The sequence below is a fragment of the Pempheris klunzingeri genome, chromosome 11 (genome assembly GCF_042242105.1).
Source record: "Pempheris klunzingeri isolate RE-2024b chromosome 11, fPemKlu1.hap1, whole genome shotgun sequence".
In the NCBI taxonomy this organism is placed as follows: Eukaryota; Metazoa; Chordata; class Actinopteri; order Acropomatiformes; family Pempheridae; genus Pempheris; species Pempheris klunzingeri.
This window is the reverse complement of record NC_092022.1, coordinates 564,177-589,586: the sequence shown is the minus strand read 5'-3', so window position 1 is coordinate 589,586 and position 25,410 is coordinate 564,177. Positions and strand designations below refer to the sequence as shown.

General features: G+C 41.2%; 1 protein-coding gene across 1 annotated transcript in view; it reads right to left on the bottom strand.

Moving 5' to 3' along the window:
* Positions 1-24,319, bottom strand: part of vps13d (vacuolar protein sorting 13 homolog D) — a 69,952-nt gene extending 45,633 nt beyond the window's left edge. The window contains exons 1-21 of the mRNA XM_070840318.1: positions 24,259-24,319; positions 22,892-23,036; positions 19,488-19,565; positions 16,754-16,944; positions 16,124-16,204; positions 14,500-14,616; positions 14,127-14,231; positions 13,436-13,606; positions 12,411-12,511; positions 12,074-12,242; positions 10,144-10,245; positions 9,704-9,893; positions 8,823-9,005; positions 8,111-8,241; positions 7,912-7,966; positions 6,736-6,915; positions 5,499-5,629; positions 5,277-5,409; positions 2,894-5,176; positions 2,623-2,774; positions 534-1,586 (exon numbers count right to left, since the gene is read on the bottom strand). Of these exons, the coding sequence (XP_070696419.1) occupies positions 534-1,586; positions 2,623-2,774; positions 2,894-5,176; positions 5,277-5,409; positions 5,499-5,629; positions 6,736-6,915; positions 7,912-7,966; positions 8,111-8,241; positions 8,823-9,005; positions 9,704-9,893; positions 10,144-10,245; positions 12,074-12,242; positions 12,411-12,511; positions 13,436-13,606; positions 14,127-14,231; positions 14,500-14,616; positions 16,124-16,204; positions 16,754-16,944; positions 19,488-19,565; positions 22,892-22,988 (5,703 nt within the window). The 5' untranslated portion in view covers positions 22,989-23,036; positions 24,259-24,319. The remainder of the gene's footprint in view (positions 1-533; positions 1,587-2,622; positions 2,775-2,893; positions 5,177-5,276; positions 5,410-5,498; positions 5,630-6,735; positions 6,916-7,911; positions 7,967-8,110; positions 8,242-8,822; positions 9,006-9,703; positions 9,894-10,143; positions 10,246-12,073; positions 12,243-12,410; positions 12,512-13,435; positions 13,607-14,126; positions 14,232-14,499; positions 14,617-16,123; positions 16,205-16,753; positions 16,945-19,487; positions 19,566-22,891; positions 23,037-24,258) is intronic.
* Positions 24,320-25,410: the final 1,091 nt, after the last annotated feature.

The following is a 25,410-nucleotide window of genomic DNA, read 5'->3' as shown; positions in this document are numbered from 1 at the left end:
TATATATATATACACACACATATATATACATATACATACATATACACACACACACATATATATATACACACACACACACACACACACACACATATATATATATATATATATGTATGTGTGTGTGTGTGTGTGTGTGTGTGTGTGTGTGTGTGTGTGTGTGTGTGTATACACACACATATACACACACACTTACATACACATACATACATACACACACATATACATTGGATTCATTCTCTGACCTTCACTCAGTGATATTCATGCTCTGAGCACCATAAATGTCTATAAAACATGTAATGACAATCCATCCAACAGTTGAGACATTTCAGTCTAAACAACTATGTGGTGGATGGACAGAAGAACATTACTACAAAAATGCATCTAGTGTAGTGTGGCTTATACATATGAACACTGTTCATTTATTTATTCATACAGTATCTACAACATTTGTTGTTACTGTACAAGACCATATAACTGCAGCCTACCATCTAGTCCAGTCATTCCAGTTACATGCACCAGGTCCAGTAACCTACCTTTAGGTCCACCTTTGTGTTGACGGCCTCTGTTGTCTCATCCTCACTCTCTGGCTCATACAGAGGATATCCTGGCACAGGTTGCGGTGACATTGGGTGCACCCTCACTGCATGATTATTGGCTGTTGAGCCGATACCAAAAAAGTCAAGGATAACCACCCAGGTCTGCAGTGTGATCAAAACGTCCAGGCAGTTAAAGTCAATATCTATGCTTCGTCCCACACTGCCATAGCGCGTTTTGAACTCTGGGTGGTTCTGGTCCACCAGCAGCACACTGATATGAACTAATGAGTCGTCAAAGTCTGGTGGTGGCTGAGTGAAGGATGTATGGTGGGTAGGAGAGGGAGGTGGGGTGCTGGGACAATCCGGGTCCCTCTTGGATTTGCGACTGTTAGCTGAAGGTGTGCTAGGATGCCTTTGGTAGAGCTGGAAGACATTCTGGGCCTCCTCCATATGGGCAGGCAGTGACCGGGGCATGTCTGGGAACAGGGCATTGGATGCTGATGGACAGCTTTGGGAAAGGTACTCCTTTGGACTGAAGGTGGAGGGTTTGGGAGCTCCACGAGACGTCATCAAATGTTTGTACTTGGACTCAGGGTTCTGCTCCAAGAGGTCCTCCATTTGCAAAGAGCGCAGAGTCAGCTGAACTGCCAGAAGGTGAGGGTGGTCTTTTTTAAAGTCTCCTTCAAGATCTTGGAAGCGCAAACTGACTAAGCCCTGGGAACCCTGGGTGAGGTCAGCACTTAGCTGGACCTGCAACTCTGTCACACATAAGGTGATTTTTAGCTGTGTGAATGAGGAAGAGTCAAGAGCAGGTTTGTGAGACTGTAAAGGTAAAGGAGAGGAAAGCGACGAATGGGAGAAGCTGATATGGGGAGGGTCCCTTGCAAACAGCCCTCCTTGGGGATCAGGAAATCGGTGAGGTCTGTTGGAGGAAGGAGTTGGTGGTGGGGGTGTGGGTGGTTGGCTGGGTGTGACACGTTGCTCCTCAATCAGGGACAAATTGTCCAGTGTCTGGAGGACTTGTTCATATACAGGCTTGCACAGGAACACCTATCATCAGTGTCAAACATTGATACAATTAATATCCTGTCAGTAACCCCACATCAAAAATGTTCACTTAAAAGCCCTGCACACCTCTGGAGATATTTTAACTTATTATAACCTCTGCTAAGGTTGAAAGTGGGAGGACCTTTGGTTATCAAACTCTACAAACTAATAAGAATGATAAAGATGTAATGTATCCTGCCCGAGCACTTGTAACAAATTAACAGGAGAATGAGCAAGATATCAGTCAATTCAAGTCTGTACATACATACATATATACATACAATGCTGAGCCAAAAAATTAAAAGGTGACATACTTTGCAAAATCACTTTTTAGTGTCTTTTCAACATTAACATGTGCCCCTGTGTCCAGAGGCCCTCAAACTATAAGAAAAAGCCATCCTTTCTCTTTTTCTGTTACTCCATCTTTCTGTAAATAAATGTGAGAACACCGTTTGGATTAAGCCCCAGTTTGGACATCAAATGCAGGGATCGGTCGAACATTTGATCTCGTTCAGCCCATCAGCAGGCAGACGGTCCCACCATTTGAAAACCTGAATCTGCCTTGTTGTCTATGATTGACTAGACTGCTTTTTTTGAGGGGGGGCCTTTAAGAGACCAGAGCTAAAACGGAACGTTCAGGAAAAGGGTGATAAAAGTAGTATACAGTATAGTACAGGACAGTACAGGACAGGACCCTAAACAAACAATGGCCCCGAAATGTAAAGTCATTTTGACTCGCAATATGATCTAAAATAAGCACCTCAAATTGTCAAATACTGTATGGGGTCTTAATCTGTGTCAGTTTCAAAGAAAAATCTGCAGGAATTGTCTTCTAACAGTGATGGAAAGAAGGCAAAGTAGAAGGAGGCTATAATAAGTGAACGAGGACAGTATTCCTGTTGAAAGGAGTAACTAACTATAACAGTAAAGCTTGTAATTTTGCAAGGCCTTAATTGGGGACTGGTCTGTCTTTATTCAAGTTGACCACAACATAAACACTGCTATTACCTATTTGAAGTAGCATTGGCATAGTGTTTACCTGAACAGGGTTGATGAATTTGCCTTCAACTCTCAGTAACCCTGTGGTCTTGCACGGCTCTTCAGTGGTGAAGAAGGTAAATTGGGTGTCTTCATCAATGGAATGTTTTTCCAGAGTGAACTGTATAGTGGTGTCTTTCAATATGTGGAAGGCTGTGAAAGAAAATAAATTATGTGACTTGTGTCACAACCTGCATATAAAATATATGCTTGCATTATTTGCATTAACAGGTATACAGAATATAACTATCCTTAAAATGTAACTTTCTCACCTTTTCCGCGACTGAGAGATTCAAAGAAGTCATGACGTGTGAACTGCGGTTCATCCTGATTGATGCTTCCAATGTGGGATGCTGACATGGTGTCAGCATTATCCATTCTGGGTGCCCTCTTCAAAACCAAATGACTCATGTTGACTGAATACAGTCGAATATCCTTCACAAGCACCTGCAACCTCTCTCCTTTGGAATCCTGTCCAGTAACAAAATTCTGGATTGTTATGCTTCCCAAATGACCAACCAACAGCTCAGGGTGTCCAGGTTTACGCGGAATGGAGACGACGGGTGATTCAATGCTGATGTTAAGGTTTAGCTTCACCAAGAACGTGTCTATGGCAGATTCAGGTTCCTCCACGGCAAGATCCTCCTCATCCTCAAATGGATAAGCCCAGCTTTGACTCTGAGTTCGAGTTCTCCGTGAGGGAGTCTCAAAGAGCGAAACCATACCACTGTACTCTGCCGTCTTGGTGGCTAGCACTGTTGACACTTTGGTGGCGGCACTCTTCAGCATGGACCGAAAGTTGTCTTCCACCTCGTTAGCAGACAGACTCAGCTCCTTCAGGAACTTGGCTGAGTGGTTATAGTGTAAGGATGCCATTTGAAGTTGCAAGGAACACTCCCCATGGGATTTCTCCATGAGGCGAAAATTTAAAGCCTCTGATGGAGAATTTCCCGGAGAACTTCCTGTGTCAGCAAGGAATGATAATCCCCCAAGAGTTGAGGAACTGTCCTCAACACTGCCAATGCTGACCACAAACTGGCTTCGGCCTCCTTCCTGGGTCAGGTCCACCAACTGCATGGACCCAAGTGAACCATTAATGTCCAACCGACTGCCCATGGACACGTTGACCTTGGTTCCAGTGATGCTGGCAGTGGCAATCTTCAACCCTTTTTTCTCAGCACCCAGGACAGTGCCAGTGGACACGGTCCGAAGAAGAAGCAGGTTAAGGCGGTGGATCTCCACAGTCAGCTCTTTGTTTTGGTCATAGGTGGCCTGATATGTCCCCTCCCCTTCCTCACTGTAAGGCTGCTTTGTATGTTGCTGTGATGATGATGCCAAGGTGTTTTCTTCTTTGGGAAAAGACTTCTGCAGGAACTTAAGCAGCTCCACCATGGTCTCGGGGTTGAGAATGATATCCAGGTTATTAACCTGCATGCTTGTCACCTGAAGGGAGCTGTCCAGGTTCATAGAGGGGCAGTCTGAGCTCACAAATTGGTATTCAAGCTTAATGAGGGCCTCTTGGTCTTTCAGAACGCAACTGAAGGGAGAAAGTCTATCAATAGGCACACCAGAGGACTCACTGTGATGACCCTGATGCTGGGGTGACCTGCCATCAGATGACACAGGGGACGAAGGCTGGCTCTCTCTGAGACTGCCTGTGGGTATATCAAAACTGAGATGCTTATGAGAAGCCACAAGGAGATCGAAGTCTGAGCCATAGGTCTGTAACGTGTCCACCAGCAGAAGACCATGCACAGTCAAAGAGACTTCAGCATCATACGGCCGCTTAACAAAATGAGCTTTTGTACCAAATACCTTGAGAACAGATATGTAGCGGCCTTCACTCTCTACTCCGAGCTGCATATAGTTAATGTTGAATTCAGCTAGTAGTAGACGGGATTCCACCAGGACCTCACGTGTGTGCTGCTCTAAAGTCATCACACTCTGGGTCAGGTTTTTGGCTGAACCTTGCAGCTTCCAGGAGCTGTCCTCCCTCTGAAAGATCTTGTCATGACGGAGGGTAAGAGGGTCAGGGGACCTTATATTTGGGTCTGTGTCTTGACTTTTGTCCCCTCCACTTACAGATGGACTGCTTAGCCTCGCCAAACAACTCCTGAGGGCGGTCATCTTCTCAAGGTTGATGTGAACCTTGAGATCTGGTAGGGTTCCTGACAGCACGGCTCCAGGGAGCTGGGGGTCGGATGTGTAGCGCAGTCTCTGCTCAAGCTCCAGCAGCACATTAAACTTCTCCACCACATGTGTAGGCCCTACCTCACTCTCTTGAAGATGTTTCCAATTGTCCTTAAAGCGACCAACCATTATCTGCAGGTCCTTAAAGGACAAAGAGTATTTTTCGTATAGCTTTCTGCTGTAGGACTGTGTATTTTCAGGGGATCTGAGGCTGGATAGGTCAGGACCTTTGAGCTGCTCTTTCAAAGGTATGTCTACTTCAGGTGGAGGAGACTCTGGTGGGGTGGCAAGGGGTGTCTGGTACTCATCATCACTCCCGTCTTCTCTTTCAGTTTGAGCAGATTTTAAGCTGGCCTTGGCGTTATCTTCATAGAAAATGAATAACAATAAATAATATTACTTCCTTAGTCAAAAGATATGTGGGTATATCTTTTTACTTTCTGGTAAAATGATTGATAGTTTTACCTTGAGAGTTTGTGAGAAGAATTCTGCCTAAATCAACAACAACTAGCATCGGGTCCCCTGTTTGGAAGTCATCAGGGAAAATCACCTGGGGCGCACAGATGTCCAATTTCATGGTCCAACGCTTACCGTTTTCCTACAGAGCAAACATATCAGTGGTATTTAGGCATTTGGAAATGGCAACTGCCAATTATTTCATCTCACCCTCCAGTGAATCAATCTTACAATAAACTCTCCAACAAGTAGCTGATCAATGGTTTGTCGGATCTCTGCCTTGGTCTGCATCTTCAGCTTGTTGTACTGTCTCCTGGCCGCTTCTGCCACTCTCAACTCCAGCTCCGATTGATACCCAAAACCTGGACATCAAATAAATACATTCTCAATACAATAATCTGTTGGTATTCGAACGTACAAAGGAGTTATACTAGTGCTATCATATATATGCTATACTACATACATAGAAAATACTATATAATAGTGCTGTACTATACCTGCTGCTGCACGGCACCACTGTCATCAAACCACGACACTATGGCGGAGCCAAATGCAGTGTCTATGGTTCCTTCGAACTTCACTACATGTTCATGTTTGATCTGTTATTTTTTTAAGGTTTTAGGTTTTATTGCTGAAATTTGTGAAACCTGTTGCCACCGCCATGGCCATGCATCCAGTTTTTGTGTGTTTTCCCTTCCCCTGCATGTCCTGTTTGTCCCTGTTTGTTTCTGTGTGTGTGTGTGTGTGTGTGTGTGTGTGTGTGTGTGTGTGTGTGTGTGTGTGTGTGTGAATGTGTGGCGCTCCATTCATTCAGCTTTTATGTGAAACCTGTATACTCAGAGGACTGTGGGAGACGAGATAGCAGATATAGCTGCAGCCCTACCAATCTACAGTAGTCTATCTCAGTCTGTATCTAGACAGAGGTGATTTTAGTACATATAAAAAATTATTTGAAAATATTAATGGCCTTGATGGTTTTGAAAGTCAACTGGACCTTTGCCATATAGGCTGGGGCTTTTTTTCCCTTTTTTTTTCAATTTTTTTTATTTCTGTTGGCGCATGTGTGAAATTTGCCTTTCAAGCTGACAGTCGGTTTGGATGCCTTGATGGTTGTATTGGAAATGTGGAGTTCACAGGACAGAATCTGTGTTAAACGTTAAAAAGATGCTTTTGTACAATAGTATTGGATTGTATTTAAATACACTTCTATGTTGAGTCTACACTAATTCTGTAATTTTACATTCAAATGCACATTATTACAAGCTTCAGTCTCAAGAAAAAAATGATTAATCGTGATTAATTACAGAAAATTGTGCAATTAATAACTTAATATCTTTTAAAGCCATTGACAGCCCCCAATTTGACCTTTAAGCAGCGCAAATGCTTGGTGTGTCTTCAAAAACAAAACAAAACAAAACAACAACAAAAATCAAGGAGTGCATGTTTAAAGAGAACATGTAGTACTGACCTGAGGTATGAACTCTTCCTTTATAGAAGAACTCAGTCACTTTTTTAATTGCTTGTGGGTTGTAGATGATGTTCAATGGACTAGTGTTCACTTCCAGTCTTCTCTCAAACTTACACCTCACAGGGTTACGCTCATATATCATCTCAAACACTGGTGATGAAGAGCACTCTGCATTACATCCTGACAACACAAAAACAACATGATATTCTTTAAAAGACAAACATTTCAGTAAAAGCTGGTGGGGGTGTGGTGCATTGTTATTCATATGGCCGCTCAAATCTGATTATTCCCTCATCCACACTATACAGAGATATTGAAGTAGTATTTCGTAATCAAGACCTGTAGGCTATCCCTGGGTGCATAGCATTGTTATTACAGCACAAATTATGAACATTTCGGATGGACCGCACACACTGATGATCAACGATTTGAATCACAAGTTTTTTGCGATGCCATTACACACAGAGCAACACAGGATGGCAGCACTTCAAGCTGTTATGAGACTCGTTTGTCTCAAAACAACTGCAAAACTAACCATAATGATAAAGTGTGATGGAAAAGAGAGCAGAACAGCCCCATTCTTTGTTTTTTCACCCTGGGTTTTTGCTCACTGCTCTGACGCTCAATGCAGTGAAGTCAGTTAAACTGCTCATGAACCAGATGCTGGCATCACCTCCTCTACTACTGTCCACCTTGAACTGATCAACACTTCAGTAACAGAGCAGTAGAGAAACTCCACAAACTCCACATCTTTTAGTCACACTCGTGTTGCTAGTGCTATAGTCACTGCTAGTACGTTGGTTTCTCCCTATCCCTCTCTCTCCCTCCCTCTCCCTCTTTATTGCTCAACTTTAACCAGGACGCATGCTATTTATTTCTTTTAATCTGATGTTTTCACATGACAGATGATATTTAACTAATTTAGGCACTAAAAGGGTCTAACAGCTAAAATCAGACACTGTTACAGGAGTTTAGTGTGGAGCAGCTGCTCTGCAGGGGCTTTGGACTATTGTGTGATTGGGCTTCTGTCCGGTTAGAGTACAATAAAGTATAGGTAGGGTATAGTGATGAACAAGCATCAAAAGTAACGTTGAGTTTCTCTCAAAAAAATTAAGAACAAACAATTTAATAAAATATTGTAAAATCGATTCTTATAACAAAAAAATAAAATCTTACCAGACGTACTGGTGGGCTGGCTGGGTGGCTGGTTTATGGCAACAACAACTTTGTCCTACAACAAGTAACAGATGTTATAAACATGAGCGGCAACATACAATGGAAAATAATATAAATATCATGCACTTGAGGAACTGTAATTTACTTCACATTCTTCACATTAAAAACTCCCTGCCTACCTCTTTCCATCACTGCTTACCGTTTTGGGAGAAACAAGAACAGGGAAGATGGTGCCCTGAGTAGTCAAGTCTCTCAGGAACAAACCACCCAGCTTAACAGACAGCAGGGAGGACTCAGAGCGAGGTAGAGACTCCACAATCACCTTCACCCCTGTGGAAACGGTCACAGTAAATTATCATGCTCTAGGTTTATCATAACAACTGTATCCATCTAGATGGGACTAAAACAATTCAGTTCAGTTTACTACACACTTACTTTTCAATGCGTCAGTACAGGGGTAACTGTAACAATTATTTTCATAATCAGTTAATCTGTTGACTATATTTACAATTAACTGATCAATGTATTGTTCTAAATTTAGAATTTATTCAATTAATCAGTCAGAAAATTGTAAAACCTGTTCAGAAGATATGGACAAGTCTTGATCTAGATCCAGTCTTGTTTTGTCCGGCCAAAAGTCCAAACTCCAAAAATAGTTTGGTGTGATATACAACAGAAAAAGCTTAGAACATTTGAGCTGGAACACGGCTAATTGCATTAGCCAAAAATAGATATCATAAAAGGTTTTATCCATGTCACCCATGCCTAACCAATTAGCACTAAAACTGTCTAAATCTATTGATCACAGATTGATAAAACTAGCATAATAGTGCACTTCACCATTGCAAAAATTACACTCTTAACCCAGAACTCTCTGAAAAATGTTTCCAAACGCCAAAATGTCTGTGTACCTGAGAACTCCAACTGGATAAACCCATTTTCATGCAGTGTGCCCCCCCTCCTGTCCTGGTGGAAGAGTGTGACTCCACCCTTCTCCAGTAAGAATTCCAGCCGGGCAAACAAGTGATCTCGCCTTGTGAATGTGTTCAGCGTGTGAGAGTCCTCCAATGGATCAAACAAGTCTTCTGTCTCTGCTGGAGAAGCAGAGATGACAATTTCAGGCTTTTAAACCAACGCTACCCAATATCATGCGATACATAACACAACAATCTAACTTACTATAGAGGAGTATAGACTTCACCTATTTCAACATTATCTAATGTAACACAATATGTCATTCAAATAAAAACAATCTTGTGGTAGCAACCTCTGCTAGAGCTTATCAAAAGTCTAAAGGGCAATCCCCACAGGAAGCGGTCATAGAGGTGTTTTTGACATCCGTTACTTACGTTTCCATTTTAGCAAATGAATCAATCCACACTAACTGAGACCCCCCTTTGCTTTTTTGTTTTTACATTTGAAGTCCATTTTCATGGCATTAAATGCACAAACAGCTGTTACAAACACACAAATATCACGCTTTTTGTGTGTTTGAACTTACTAACCATGTCTCAATGAACCAACAGGCTACATACAAACACTGTTGATGGATCTGACATGAAAACTACTTTGGTTCTGTAACTTTCTGCTGTCAGTAAGCCTGGTGAAGGCAGGTCAGTGAGCTGCTGTCCAATCAGCTCCCAAGAGCTGCTGCTGACAGTGTGGAGTGTGGATTGGACGAAAGAATGCTAACATGCCAATCACATCTTGCTTCCTATGTGGATTCCCAGTTAAGAAACATGCTACATGTTGACAGTTGTCTTCTGGCACCAGATAGGAGTGAGTTTTTCACCTAGAATATCCCAGGAGGACGGACTTGGCAGGAGCTCTTCAGGCCTGTCAGGGTCCTGTGAGTCTCCATACCAGCCTCCCCAGCCCGGGAACCAAGACTGCAGATACTGGATCATTCCTGAGCTCCCGCTCTTGGGGATGGATGTGGTGGGTGAATAGGACTGGGGCTCACTGCTGGGCTCTCGCACATTCTGGAAGAGGAGCCAGAGTAAGAACACAAGCTAAAACCAAGAACAAAAAACTAATAAAGACAAATACAGCAGATTAGTGAATGACTAATTGTGCAAAGTCACCCTTGTGTCAGTTGAAAATGTAGTTAACAGGAGCTTAGCTTAAGGCAGAAAGGCATTTAACTTCCAACAAAGGCAACAAAGTGAATTGGCGCATTGGGATTTTAATTATATACACCATTTAACACCAGGATGAATCATCTAAGCTGACCTCTGCAATCTCTTCCTGCTTTCGAAACCAGTCGTGGACAATTTCTCGGAGACTCTGCAGCTCCTCTAGCGTCTGCTCCTCTTCCACTCGCTCCAGCTCACTCTAGGTGAGAAAGACAAATGCAACATCAGATCAGTAATATGTGTTTTTGTGTTCGAAAGTGCATCATCTCAAAATACCAAAACCTTATTGCATCACAACATGTGAACAAAACTTAAGAACACACGTAATTGTGTAAATACATTTATCATTTTGGGCAGATGGTGAAAATCTGAGGAAAATAAATTTCATGATCATGAGCTTCCTGTAGTAGCCTTTAGGCTGCCAAATTACTTCATCAGAACTGCATGTCATGCTCGGTTAGTTGCAGGTTGGATTAGGAGGGACTGTCAAACGTCGTCAGACAACACATTGTACAAAACAGTTCTTTTCTACTGTGTCTGACAACTACAGTCCCGTTGCCCTGACTTCTGTGGTAATGAAGTCATTGAAGTCAAGGAAGTCACCCACTCCTGGACCCTTAGCAGTTTGCCAAGAGAACCAGTGGGTCTGTAGGCATGGCACTATCTTATCTTCCTTGACTCTTCAAGAGCATAGGTTAGGATCCTGTATGTGGACTTATCATCCCAGCTCTGCTGCACGACAAGTTCTCCAACTTGACTCCACCTGCGGCTGTGGCTCAAAGGTAGGGTGCGTCATCCCTCAATCGGAAGGTCAGCGGCTCCTCTATGTGCATGCATGACAAAGTGTCCTTGGGCAAGACACTGACCCCCAACTTGCTTGAATGCGTGTGAAAGCATAGCTTCAGTGTGTGAATGAGTGGGAAAGAATAGTCTCCTCCAACTTAGATTCCTCCTGCATGAATGATGTGTGAATGGGTGAATCAGGATATAATGTAAAAGTGCTTTGAGTCGTCAAAATGACTGGAAAGTCGCTATTCAAATACAAATACAGATGAATGATGATTACAGGCCGGTAGCACTCACTCCAATCATCATGAAGTGTTTTGTGAGAGTGGTACTGGCCCACATTCAGAGCAGCATACCGGACACCCTGGACCCCCTGCAGTATGCCTACCGGCCCAACAGGTCTACCTAAGACGCCATCGTTGCTGCCCTCCATTACTCCCTCTCCCACCTGGACAACAAAGACTCCTACATCAGTGAGGACCTTACTTTGACACTCAACACCACACCACACAGAAAGCTCAACAATGGCTGTACTATACTACTAGGCTAAGGAAGTTTGGCATGTCGACCAAGATCCTCAGTCAGTTCTACAGCTGCATTGTTGAAAGCATCTTGACCAGCTGCATCACCACCAGCTCATGATACGGCAGCACTACTGCTATGGACCGCAAACGCCTGCAGAGAGTGGTGAAGACTGCTGAGAAGATCACCAGGACTCCACTTCCTTCTCTGCAGAGCATCTACCACCACAGAGTCCACAGGAGAGCTGCCTCCATCCTCAAGGACCCCACCCACACCCAGCACGGACTGTTCACACTTCTACCCTCAGGCCGGAGGCACAGAAGTGTGAAATGTAGGACTTCAAGATTAAAGAACTCTTTCTTTCCCATTGCCATCAGACTCCTAAACAGCTAACAGGAGTCTATAATCAACCACGGACCTCATATGTTTACATTCCAATTTGCACATGTGTAATTGCACACTTTTTTTTGCACTACTCATTTCTCGCAGTTATATTTCTATTATATTTCTTTTTTTCACATGCTGCATTCTAAACTGCCTTTTTATTTATTTTTATCTTTTAACTATTTATACTTAAATGTGGGCATTCTTTGCGGACAGCAATGAAAGAATTTCATTGTACATTGAAACCTGTTTCCTTACTGTGCATATGATAATAAACACTTTGTTTATGTTGAAACATACTTGGCAATAAATCTGATTCTGATTCTGTGAAGTACCTCTTCCTGAGGACTTAGTGGGATTCCTTTAAGCCTTCTGAAGTAGAGGCTGGTGTAGGTCTGGGTGTCTCGTGCCCGCTGCAGAGCAAATTCCCAGCTGCCTCGCCGCCGCTGCTCCCTGATTTCACTCAGGTTGGCCTGGATGGCAAACATCCACCACTGCCGGCAACTGCAGGGAAAAATACAGGCTTAAATCTGACTGTCTGACAATTAAGTTTTACAATGTTTCAGGGACAGAGCCTGAATTCTTTGTTGTGTCCCTGAACATAAGCAAATGTAAGTTAACTGAGTGTTTTCATCAACCATAAAAAACTTCAGTGTTTCAACATGAACTTACTTTCCAGAAATTGGGACTTTGGGCCTCCACTTTCTGTAAAGCATCTCTCTCTCCCGGCGGTCCAGCTCTTTAAGGAACGCCATGATCTGCTGGTACTGGACCTAAGAGAGAGAGTGAGACACACACACACAGTCAGGCTCTGTGTGCTTGTGTTACATAAGCTAATTAGGAGATATTTGTCAGATATTTGTAGTGGTTTAGAGGAATGTGAAATTTAAGTGTGCTGTAAAGAGGAGGCACTGTAGACATCATCCCAGACCAATGCAACCACACAGACAGGCTAGCATATGTAAAGACTAATTATCGCACAATGCAATTGCATTATGTTAGGTCTCATCAGTCGCACCAATGTCCTTTTTTTCTGGCTTATTATTTTTCTTTATAGTCTCTGTTATCTGTTTCTTCATGTCAAGGACATACATTGTAGGCAAGTAGAACCACCTCTACTATAACGGTTCACATGGTAAATCCAGTCTAATTCAGATTTCCACAGTACTTTCATCAGTTCAACAGTCACGTCATACTCCCCACTCTGTTGAACACTCACTGCTTTCATTAACTGAGTAATTCCAATTGTACTGTGTTGAGCTATTGGCCTTTCCCTCTGTCCAAACAAAGAACTTTGGATGAGCCCTGATTTGTTTGTCCAGTTCAGAATGTTGAAGGCTCATATTAGCTCTAACTGAAGTTTACTATGTATTTTGTACTAAATGACTGTGGATATTGTCCCATAACACTTGTGGGACAATACTAACACTATTGTAAAACAGCAAGCCACAGCAAGAGCTGCCAGGCTAAAAAATACAAAAAAATGTTTCAAGTATTAAAATATAAAGGACACATTTTCAACTGTTTAGTTTTACATCTGTATGTCTTTGATGATGGAAAATCACAAAAAGTGAAAAGATGATTTGTCTTTCCTTTTGATCTGAATTTAAATGTGCCACCTTGAAACAAGCAGAGACATGAACTGTTAATTGAGTTGATATCATTGATAAAGTAGAGCATGAGGTGTTCATACGGACCTGTGACAGGCGTAAGGACATGGGCTCAAGCTGTACTTGGCCTTCAATTCGTGGGGTGTTTCGTGACCTCAGAGGATCCTTGGAGGTGTTTCTTCTGAGCAATATGGAGGCACACACTGGTTCAAAGATGTACTGATGCTCACGGCTCTGCATACACTGGGTCATCACATCCTGCACAGTTCCAAAACAATCAGGCTACTCATATGGTACTGGATCTCCATAACTGTACAGAATATGAGCCTAGATTTGCATTTACATTGCATTAGGTTTTGCATCATTACATTTTGTCATTCAAGTGAATTTCTAATGGCAGGTTCCACAGGTCTTGCAGTGAAAGTGCTCCACTGAGCAGCTTGTATCTTTTTTGAATTAGAAATGTACCTAAACTGAAGTCACTGCACTACTGTTAAATTTTAAGTTATGTGGGTAAATTAATTTCCTTCAGACAGCAAGTTGCCTATCCCTTTAAGGCACCTGGAATTACATCAAGTCCCATTCCACCCTGAGTACAAATAACACATCCCTACCATTCAGCTACTCAAGTAGCAGAAATGTCTCTGTTCTGGTGTTTGTACAGTTCAGTTTGGTCAGGTTAACATTAGGATAAACATTGTCTGCGAGAAAAGTGAAAGTGAAAACCTAAAGTTCCAGAGTCTGACTCCTAACTTTTGAAGGAGACCAAGCACCTTACCTGGATCTGATTTGCAGGAAACTTTCCCAGCATTTCACACTCTGTATCCCAGTAGACGCTGAAGTCTTCTATCTCTAGCTGCTTTTGTCGAAGGAGCTTCTGGACCTGCTAATACAAGGAATATCCCTGTTAACCTCCTGTGGTGTCCTGAATGAACTGAGGCAGCCAATTACAATCTAAAAATCTCACGAGATTCATACAATATAAGATTCATTACAAAGAACATATCTCTGGTGATTGTAATGCACTTTACTGAACTTCTGTATGCATAAAATAAAAACAGGTCCTTTAAACTTTACATTCTCCTGATCCGCTAAAAGCCAAAATGAAAAGGTGTGTGTGTGTGTGTGTAATTTCACATTAGTTTACTTACAGACTCTTTGGAAGGGTTCTGAGCAGAGACGTTGTTGATGCAAACCCCAAAGGAAAAGGGTTTTTCTGGGCTGGAGAAGTCATCCTCAAATCTAAGATGTACATCTTGGATCTTCAGCTAAACATAAGTCAGAAAATCAAAGTAATACAAGGTCAGACAGATGGAGATGGTCTGCAGTGTTAGGATAAATTCACTGTCCTGACGTGTGGAAGATTTAAGCATCAGGGCTCCAGACAGCAACAAAAACTGTCCCATATGCAACCGTTTTTTGTGAGTTGAATTTCACAATGGTTGCATTAATGCCAATGCATGATGACATGTCGGCACTTGTTCCCCTACCCACAGCTGACATAAGACAACCTATTATGTCAGTCACCATTCATGGCAGAGAAATTTCGTATTCACATTCAAATTCAAATCAGTCACTGTCAGTCTTTACATCAATACAAAATTACATATATTACATATTCACCAGCATGCACATATTCACCAGCATGCAAGGCAAGTTGGTAAGACCAGTGCCATCAGTGGAAAAGTTAGTCTGGAGCCCTGGGTATCGTTCTTTAGAGTGTTTGTATGAAGTAAAAAATTTGCCTATTTTGTGTATAATTGTACTGTATCATAATCACCCAGCTGCCAGTTTATTCAGTACACCAATGTAAGTGATGGGGGACAAAATTCACAATCCTTGATCCCAACAAAAATGTATATATACACTGTTGCCCATAAAGTTGGAATAAAATGTTTTTTACCTCTTCTCATGAAATGATTGTGACAATGTGGTTTATTCTTGATGAATAAAGTTTATATCTTCTCAACTTTTTTGATCAAACTCTTCCAAACATATCACAATGAAACTTAAACCACAATGAACCTTTGCAAACTGTGTATTCAGGCTTTAACAAAACTGGGGGTACTGAACAATTATTCAAGCTTTATGGGCAACAGTGTGTGTGTGTGTGTGTGTGTGTGTGTGTGTGTGTGTGTGTGTGTGTGTGTGTATTTATTTATTTATCAAGTTGAGCAGTCTGAACTGAGTAAATCAAGAGGGTGTCTTACCAAGTTGCAGTCTTTTTAGTGTGAATTCTGGAAGATACTGACTCAACTTGTGTAACTTGCTGCTGAAGCCCCATATTAGCTTCAAATTAACTAACAAAACAAGGATTTTTGTCCCCCATCACTTCAGTAAGGAATGTCTTAGTGGCCTGTATGAACAGGAAGAATGATTACAGTAGGCAAAACCAATCAACTATTGTCTTATGACAGACTTGAAATATTGTGAACCTATCCATTAAACGACTGCAGTCCATAGTAAACATAGGTAGTTACTTCATATTTGCTTAACTGTATTTCATCTTATTTATTTTACAACCTTCATCCACTATTCTCACTCCCATGCACTACAGATACCACTAATGTACACACCACGGGCTCTTTTGCCATTTTGCTTTACACTTGTTTTAGTTCATTTTGACATAGATAAAGAATGAATGACTATGAACAAAAAATAACATGCCCCACTACAGGTGAAGTTGTGACAAGTCCCATGCAACAGATGGAATAAATCCTTTTTGTTAATCAGTTTTTGTTAAAACTGTTCCAGAGAGGTGTTGAAACAACTTACCTCAATGTTTTCCACAATCCTGGTGACCACTGAGGCAGTGGCAGAGTACCAGTAAGACTCTCCTCTCTGTTCACACTCACTCTGAAGGAGCCAAACACATACTATCATATATACACACAGTTACATACACTGTCAACATCGAAGAAATCAAAAGATAAAAGTCCACGTTAGTGAAGAGGGATATAAGTTAAATGAAATACAATAAGTACCGGAGACCGCAAACGCATATCAGGACAACAAAGCCAAGCTACATAATTCAATTTGATTATTCAATTCAGATATGGCTTGCCAGATTTTTTTTTTATCTGATATTCTGATACGTAAACTCTTTCTGCTGCTACAAGAACTAATCATTAAAAATCATTGTAGTAATACAAGAGTATAATAGTTCAGGCACATACTCTCAATTGTGTTGGTGTGAATTGATATAGTAACATGCAGCACTAAAAAATTAGATGACTGCAAGTCATAGCTGCTCGTGTCCTGCTAAGACTGCAATGACAATTAGAGATACAAAAAACTAGTTTTCCGGATCGTTAAAAACAGGAGGATTTCATTGTTGCTTATTCTGTGGCATTAAGGAGACAAATGAGAAGCACATTTTCAAATCTGTAGTGTTGATCCACCCACTTTAAATTTGTCTTCAAGGGCCTTGAGTAGGCGTTTTTTGCGCTCTCTCTCTTCCTCTCTCTCTTTCTCTCCATCATACTCCTGCAGCTGAACAGGGCCGATGATCAGGTTGAGCTGGGACATGGAGATGACCCATGGGTCACTGTGAGGCCGGTAGAAAGGGATCTGGAGAGTAATCTTTCCAATGAAGCCTGGTCAAAAACAACATGATGCAAGGATCACACTAAAGGAACTTTCATAAAACACAAAATCTGAATCTTGACTAAAATGTAGATAGTTGTTGATAGTCGTAGTTGGGGTCATTTTGTTGAAACCACATATTTTAATCTTAGACTGTACGTGTTGTATTGATATCAATCAATCAATCTTTATTTATATAGCTGGTGGGCCTCACCAAATGGAAAGGACTCCATGTTTCTGTCTTTTGAACAAAGGGCTCTCTCTCTGAACTCAGTTTCCCAGAGTCCTTAAGTTTTCACACATAGGTGCTAAATCACCCCTGGACCCAGCTTTACAGCCACCATTGGCCGAGGTGGAACACATGACTTTACAACCTCAGAACACAAAACCAGATAACCCCAGCAATTTTCTGCTGCTAAACTCAGATAAAACTGAGAAACACCTTAGAGACACCTTTTCTAACAACATAACTGCTCTGGATGGCATTACTCTGGCCTCCAGCTCCACTGTGAGGAATCTGGGAGTTATCTTTGATCAGGATTTGTCCTTTAACTCCCACATTAAACAGATTTCCAGAACTGCCTTTTTCCATCTACATAATATTGCTAAAATCAGGCCCATCTTGTCTATAGATGATGCAGAAAAATTAGTCCATGCATTTGTCACTTCTAGGTTGGACTATTGCAACTTTTTATTATCAGGCTGCTCCAATAAGTCCTTAAAGACTCTCCAGCTGGTCCAGAACGCTGCTGCTCGTGTACTGACGAGAACTAAGAGAAGAGACCACATTTCTCCTGTACTGGCTTCTCTTCATTTGCTTCCAGTAAAATCTAGAATAGAGTTTAAAATCCTTCTCCTCACCTACAAGGTTCTTAAGGGTCAGGCTCCATCATATCTTAAAGAACTCATAGTACCGTACTACCCCACTAGAGCACTGTGCTCCCAGAATGCAGGCCTACTGGTGGTTCCTAAAGTCCTCTAAAGTAGTGATGGAGCCAGAGCTTTCAGCTATCAGGCTCCTCTCCTGTGGAACCTCCTTCCAGTCTGGGTTTGGGGGGCAGACACCCTCTCTACATTTAAGAGTAGACTAAAAACCTTCCTCTTTGATAAAGCCTATAGTTTAGGGCTGGATCAGGCCTTGGAGCAGCCCCTAGTTATGCTGCTATAGGCTTAGACTGCCGGGGGACTCCCATGATGCACTGGGCTCCTCTATCCTCCTCTTCCTCTCCATCATTATGTCTCATGTCTCTTTAACATCTGTTACTAACTTGGTATCTTCCCCGGAGCCTTTCTGTGCTTTTCTCATCCCTCAGAATCCTGTGGATCCTGGTCCTGGTTCTCCTGCTGTGGTTCTCTGGCTTCATGAATCACTGCTGCAGATCGTCGGCCACTCATCATGTTTTTCAGTGCTACCATATTGCTACTTTATTAGTCACATTCCTATTGTCAGTGCTATAGCTGCTGTTAGTATATTGGTAGCTGTTTGGTTTGTCTCTCTCTCTCTCTGCCTAAACTTTCTATTCAAGAATCAAAGAGACTAGCAAATTGACATTGTGGATTCTGCTTCTATCAGCAGCAATGACCCAGAGGTCAAAGGAGATGATACAGTGAATACTGTAGTCATCGAAGATGCACCTGCACCTCCAGTCTCATTTTACATTCATGAGCAATTAGGACAGTGAAGAAGAAATTACCTGCTTTCTAGACTTTGTTAACTGTATTGGATGGTGATCCAATACACCAAAGCTGCTATCAGAAAGATCCTCTCTTCCTATGTTGTTTGCAGACATTGTAAGGGAAAGATGGCTGAAAAAAGGGTGGCAGATTTGCCCAAAGAAAGACTTCAACCTGACTTCCCACCACTCGCAAATATGGGCATTGATTTTTGATCCTTTGAGGTGAAGGTAGGTTGGAAATGGCATATTCATTATTATTATTACCATTCCCCAATGCCCTGACCACTTTGCAATGTGGTCTGAACAATAAAAATTGGTTTGCAATTACCAAAACAAAATGAGTCCATCAAAATAAAATATGTTGCACAACTCTTTGCACACATCCCTTTACTTTATTTTGCCCATTTTCGATTTTTGAGCACAATGGAAAACCAAGTAAATGTAATGTGTCAGCAACTGACATGAAATAAGCTGTTCGGCTGGTGGTGGTGTTAAGATATCAACATGGGCAAAAAATACCAGCAGTATCAGTAGTTGACTGAAAAAGTGGGACTACTTAACAATTACTTTTGCAGGATGTTTATGTACCACCTATATTGACTCTTGACGCCATGAGTCCTTTCATAATTACATGTAATGCTATTATAGATTAGTTACATTTTGGGTCATTACTGACATCCATCTGGTTCCAGAAAAAGAAGACTTTAATTTAAGTTTACAGCTCCTGCATAGTAATCTCAGAGAAAATAAATATGCAGACTGATCAAAAATAAAATCAGGCTCACCCATACAGCATATCTGCGAAATCTATTCTACTTTTCTTGTGGTTTCCATTGTTGTGTTTAAAACTTGTGAGGTCATCAATCAGTGTGTCTCACCTGCTTTGACTTCAAATGGCAGGTCAAACTCACGTAGGGCATCTTTCCTCAGAGGGAGGTTCTCCAGCTCCACTGCACCTGAGGAGTGAAATGAAACAGAAACACGCTTGAGCTGCTTTACTTTCCCAACAAGTGTTGGTTATAACAGTTTGTTACACAGTGTCTGAATGATTGTCCAATGTAAAAGGACCACACCATTGGTTATAAATGCCTTAACATGGTCCCTACATTAACATACACTTAGTTGCTAGTTTATTAGCTAGCTAAAACCAATGCAGCCTTCAGTGAACTTTGTAAAGCACTATGAGACACTCTGTTGTGATATTGGGCTATACAAATAAATTGAATTGAAATTAAATTGAATTAACAGCTTTGCAATGAATCCTCCTTCCTGAAGGTTCTGTTGTTCATTTCTTATTGAAACGGTTTTAGAAATGTGTAGATTCAACTTCATGAGTGTATACTTTATATATTTAGACATAAACTCTTACACAGCACGTCAGGTTACCAATTAATCTGGGCAGAATACTTTATTTCAGAGAATTATTTTCTGTAGCCCCTAATTAAAATCTATTATTTTTTATGTTTAGACACTTTATTTTTATATGCAATTCAATTTTGGTTACTTTTCATATTTCATAGACTGACTATATTTTTGGAAGTCAGCTATTTTGGATTTTGTATGTGTCATGTTTGAATTAATAAGTAGCTTGATTGATACGTTAATTGAGCTTGGGCATGGCACCTCAGGCCTATAAGGTACCCTAATTACTGTGACATTTCTGATATGTGTCTAGGTCTTGAGTGTAGTTAAATTTGTTTGAGAAGGTCCCTTGAAAATTTCAGTCACTGCCCCTACCTTTAAATTTAACATAGATGTACAAAATTTGGTAGGCAGGTGTAACATCTCCAGACTCCAAGAAAGCCTCTTGCACTAATCAAGTTCAACAGGAGGTCAGCCATTTAAATTGAATTGCAATTTTTGACAAAATTAAGCCATTTAGGCGTTGCACTTAAACAAATTCCTCCTAGAGGATTAACCAAGAATTAAGAGCGACCTCAAACTTGGTAGGTGACATCTATAGACCTTTGCAATACAAAATCGTTTAGCTTTTGAGGTGTTATGGTACAAACATATTTCACATTGGCTTTCAATATCTCTGCCCAACCAGAAGTCGGCCATTTTGGACACATTATTCTTTATTAAACAGTAACCAAAAACCAAACTTGGTACATGACACGTGTAACCAGATGTGGTTCTTTGACGTGGGTGTGGTAAATTATCTTGAGGGCATCCCCTACAAAATTTGAAAAGGGAGGCCTTACGGTCTGTTTTGCCTAGATCAGGGGTCGGCAACCCGCGGCTCCGGAGCCGCATGTGGCTCTTTCATCCCTCTGCTGCGGCTCCCTGTGGCTTTGAAAACTAAATAATGACTATTTAACTCTCTAAGACCTAACGGGCCCGCCGGCGGGACAAAGTGCACGAATGCTCTGGATTACCGTAATTCTGTCACAGTTTGTGCTTTCGGAAAAATTCCAACGGTTTCTGACAGCTGAGACGTTGTGCTTTACAGCCAATATGGTGTCATTACGGTAATTTCACTTGCGTCTCTCCTGGAAACCCCCCGGAAAACTTTTTTTCCCCAGGGAAATCAGTGGAAATGTTTCTTTGCAAATTGTTCCTTTCTGTATATATTTCTGTCAGATTGTATATGTATTTTGATACAAAAAAGGTGATTTAATTTGTGTTCATGTGTTCTGAAGGCCATTTATTTCATTAGTAAAGGCATGAATCTATACATATTATTCAAATTTAGGATGTAAGGGTTGTATTGATGTATAGTAAATTAAAATACTCAAAAAAAAGTGACAACAGTATGTAAAAATGTAAAAATAAATGCTCTGGCAGATTTATGGTAGACCATAAAGGGTTAATTAAAATGTGTTTTATTTTAGTCCATTAGTTTTTGAAATGTAATTCTAAATTTGAAGATTATATTATGCGTCGCAACCGCCAATGTGCGACACAGACCTGTGTGAAAATGACGTGTAGACGCTGTTCGCTGAGGTGCAGGAGCTAAAATCACATTAACCAAGTAAGAGAAATATTTTAATAATCTACTATTTTGCATATATTCATATTTTTTTCATTGTTCAGTGAAATAGTCCATTTGTTATTCAGGTTGACAAAAGTAACCTTCAACCCAGCGTCTTTTTCAAAATGTTTTTGTTGCATTCAGAAATGTCATTTCATATAGTTTGTTTATACATAACATAACGGTAAAAAACAATATATGCAGTGTTATCTTCATTTTGAATGTCAGAAGGGTTTTGTGGCTCTTGGTGTTATCTCTTCTGTGGGAAACGGGACCAAATGGCTCTTTGAGCAGTTAAGGTTGCAGACCCCTGGCCTAGATGTACAAAATTTGGTAGGGTATGTGCATCATATCCAAACTTAACCCCTCCTAACCCTAACCCTGGTGCCATACCCTAAGTCAAACTGGAAGTCAACCACTTTAAACTGAATTAAGCAATTTTTTCGCTATGTGAAGCTAAATTGTAGAGCTTTTGAGATCTTTTGAGCCCATCAGTACAGTAGATTGATTCAGGGAGCTGAGATGAAGCAAGGTCTCTGTAGATGTGGTTACAAACAGTCTCACACAGCCCGAGTCCCATTTCATCCATCCAATCTTCGCAACCAGACATTAGCTAGAAGCAGCCTTAGGTATTAACGGGGTTAGGTTAGCTAATTTACTCTTCGAGCACAGGCACCAGGTACATTTAACAGACTAACACGTATCAACTCTATGGCTTCATCAATGTCTGACTAACAACAAATCAGTCTGAACTATATACCAGCAGTGAGTGCCTTACCATCCGTCACGTAAGGCCTTGTTTAGAGGGCAAGAGAAAAGCATGGACCTGACCCTTGAATTCATGTCAACGAAATGTGAATGAAATGTGTGAACTAAGTGTTGCCAAAGGCAAAATGTAAATTTTGTAATTAAGCTGATATATTTCACAGATTTTTAAAATGCAGTGGCAACAATTGCCCATAGGTTTGTGAAGCAAAGACATCCTTGGCAAGAGATGGCTGTGTGATTTCTCTTGCAGGGTGGCTTGCAGGGGCCAATTCCTGTATTGAGATGGTAAATTTCCACTCTATTTATATCAATAGCGGTAGGCTAAACAGCAGGAATGCCTCTTTGTATAATGTGATACAGTTCAACAGCAACACAAACAACATCTTCGTGAATTGTTCTACAGTTAAATCAACTCTCTACAACAGTTTCACCAAAACATCTTCCTGGAAGATTTATCACATAGCTGTTGTATTAGACTGCATTAGTTTTAACTAGGTGAACACCGTGTTTTACTAGAAAAATAGATGCATGCTCAGTTACCTTTCAGAAGTGCAATGGAGAGCTGATCTGTGTTCAGGTTGCTGACATATTTTCCCAGGTATGTGTTTAGCACCCAGGCAACAAGGCCCTCCAACATCCTGGTGGCTCAGGGATGATGAGAGCTACTCCAAAGTGTTGGAGGAAACTGTGACCACGAAATCACAATCCTCTCAGTTGTAGCCCTCACAGGGCAGCTGATCAATGTCTAATAAACACAAGACATACATTTTATCTATCTGTTACAATAGAGAGGTTTCATAAAGGCAGTACATTTACACTTTGATCGAAACTCGTTCTGTTCTCCGGTTTAGAAGAACATTATTAAATTGGACATTTCAAAAACTTAAAAAAGTGCCATAAGTAAGTATAACCTTCACTAAAGGGTGCCATTCAGAGCCATTTCAAGAATTGTTAGTCTGTCAATAAATCCAGCATACAAGAGATACGATATCGAATAAAACACTGCTCATTGCCGCCTTAATGTCACAGTAGCACAAGGAATGATCCTGTTCCTCATGCAGCTCCATTCTAGTTCTAGAAACGGTATGTGTCACACTTACAGTCTGTGTGACGTGATTCTTCATCCAAATTAAATGTTGAAAGATTACGTTATCTATAAATTTGTATTATTACTTTTAGGAGTTGGACAGTTAACTTTAATTTAACTAACAACAATTTGGCAGCAGAGACGAGGCGGAAGCGTCTGATGTCGTTCCATCAGTGACAGGTAACATTGGAGTTGAATCCGGAAATAGAGCGGTGACCGTGTCTAATCACAGTCGAGGGCTTACCCAAGTCTTCCCTCGCTTATCCGATGCTGGCAGAGTGACAGTAACTTTAACATACTTAACTAAAGTTAGCTGTTAGCAAGGCGGCATCATAACATGACCTGGCTACCACTACCAGAAACTCAGCGTTAGTGTCATATAACTTTACCAAAAGCAGTGTCATTAACTTGCAGCCAAAGACGACAGTCATAGGTCTTCATCGACTTATCGACCCGGCTTTGCCGAGTCCATGTCGATGCCAGCCTAATGCCACTGTCAGTAGGCGGTCGTGTCTTGTCCAAACCACTGAGGAACAGGACCACAAGGACCGTTTGCGTTACATAAAATGTACACCGAGGACTGCCAGACGGCGTTTCGATAAGAACTAACACAAATTAGCTCACAAAATAAAAATGATAACGGACTGGAAAGCTTTCACAATCCGCAGAAAACTCGGCGTGGTTGTGGCGACGGTCAGAGCAACGTTCTGATCCAACTTAGCTAGCCACTAGGCTAAAACTAGCATACGAAGGTTGAACGCTAACAGCCAAAAACAGACAGCTGGTGGTAAATCACACAAGGTACAAGAACAACACAAACCGTGTCCGTTTTCATAGAAAACAGTTAATCCACCCTGAATCAAGGGGTAATTGTGGTTTTTAAGCCTTCTGTGTCGTGTTTCGCTACATCGTAAGTCAACACACTTCCTTGTAACGTTGAAGTTCCAACACATACTTCCTGTCACGTGACAAAAACAAACCACTTCTCGTGTGTTGCATTGAAATCAAACCGGGGGAAACGGGTCATTTTACATTGAAATCTTCTGATGTTTACTCTTACCTTCTAAATAGCAGCATTTCGTATTATAATGTTATATAATTTCTTAAAGTTGAAATGAATGTAATTTAGTATCAATGTTTATGAATCTTTAACAAGGGTTGCATAGTACTTTGATGTCACGCTTATCTGACGGCTACAGCCAACATTTTTTCTAGCTGACTGTGTATCCTTAGATAAAAGCTAATGCAAACAGTGTTTTCATCTGGCAAGTTCTCAAGTGAATGGTCGAACTGTTGTACACAGCTAGGTACTAGACAGTAGAAAGATAGCACAAGCTGATATGAGCACTTCCGGTTGGTCGACGTACACATTGTCATTTTCTCCGCAGAGAGGCGTTGTTGAAACATTCATATGAATGGAGCCCTGCGTGTAACACTGTATGCTGTTCTCCTTATACATCCATGAGTTACATTCAACAAAAGAAAAACAAGTGCTTCAAGTGTTAGTTCACCCAAAAGAAGTCTTTCTCTCTCCACGTTTTGAGAAACTGTAGGCCTCCTCTGACACATCTATTTAGATAGAAGATAGCGAAATTTGTATATCCGTTAGCTAACACAGTCAAATTGACAAACAATATGTGGACAAATGATAAATAATAAAAGACAAGTGTCATTGCTGATCCAGGGATTATGATTGGGAAAACAGTTTACAGTCCTTGCTGGTATAACCATGTCCCTACAGAAGTCAGTCAATCAATCAATCTTTATTTATATAGTGCCAATTCATAACATTGTTATATCAAGACCCTTTCCATAAAGAGTGTCACGACCAGGGGCCAACAAGACAAGAGAAACCCACTTGCACGACACAAAGTAACAAATAAAACACTTTAGGGCAAGGCAATAAGAACAAGAACGCTAAGGCTAATCTAACATAAGGCGACTCCGTGAATAAGCAGGAGCGGAAAAAAAA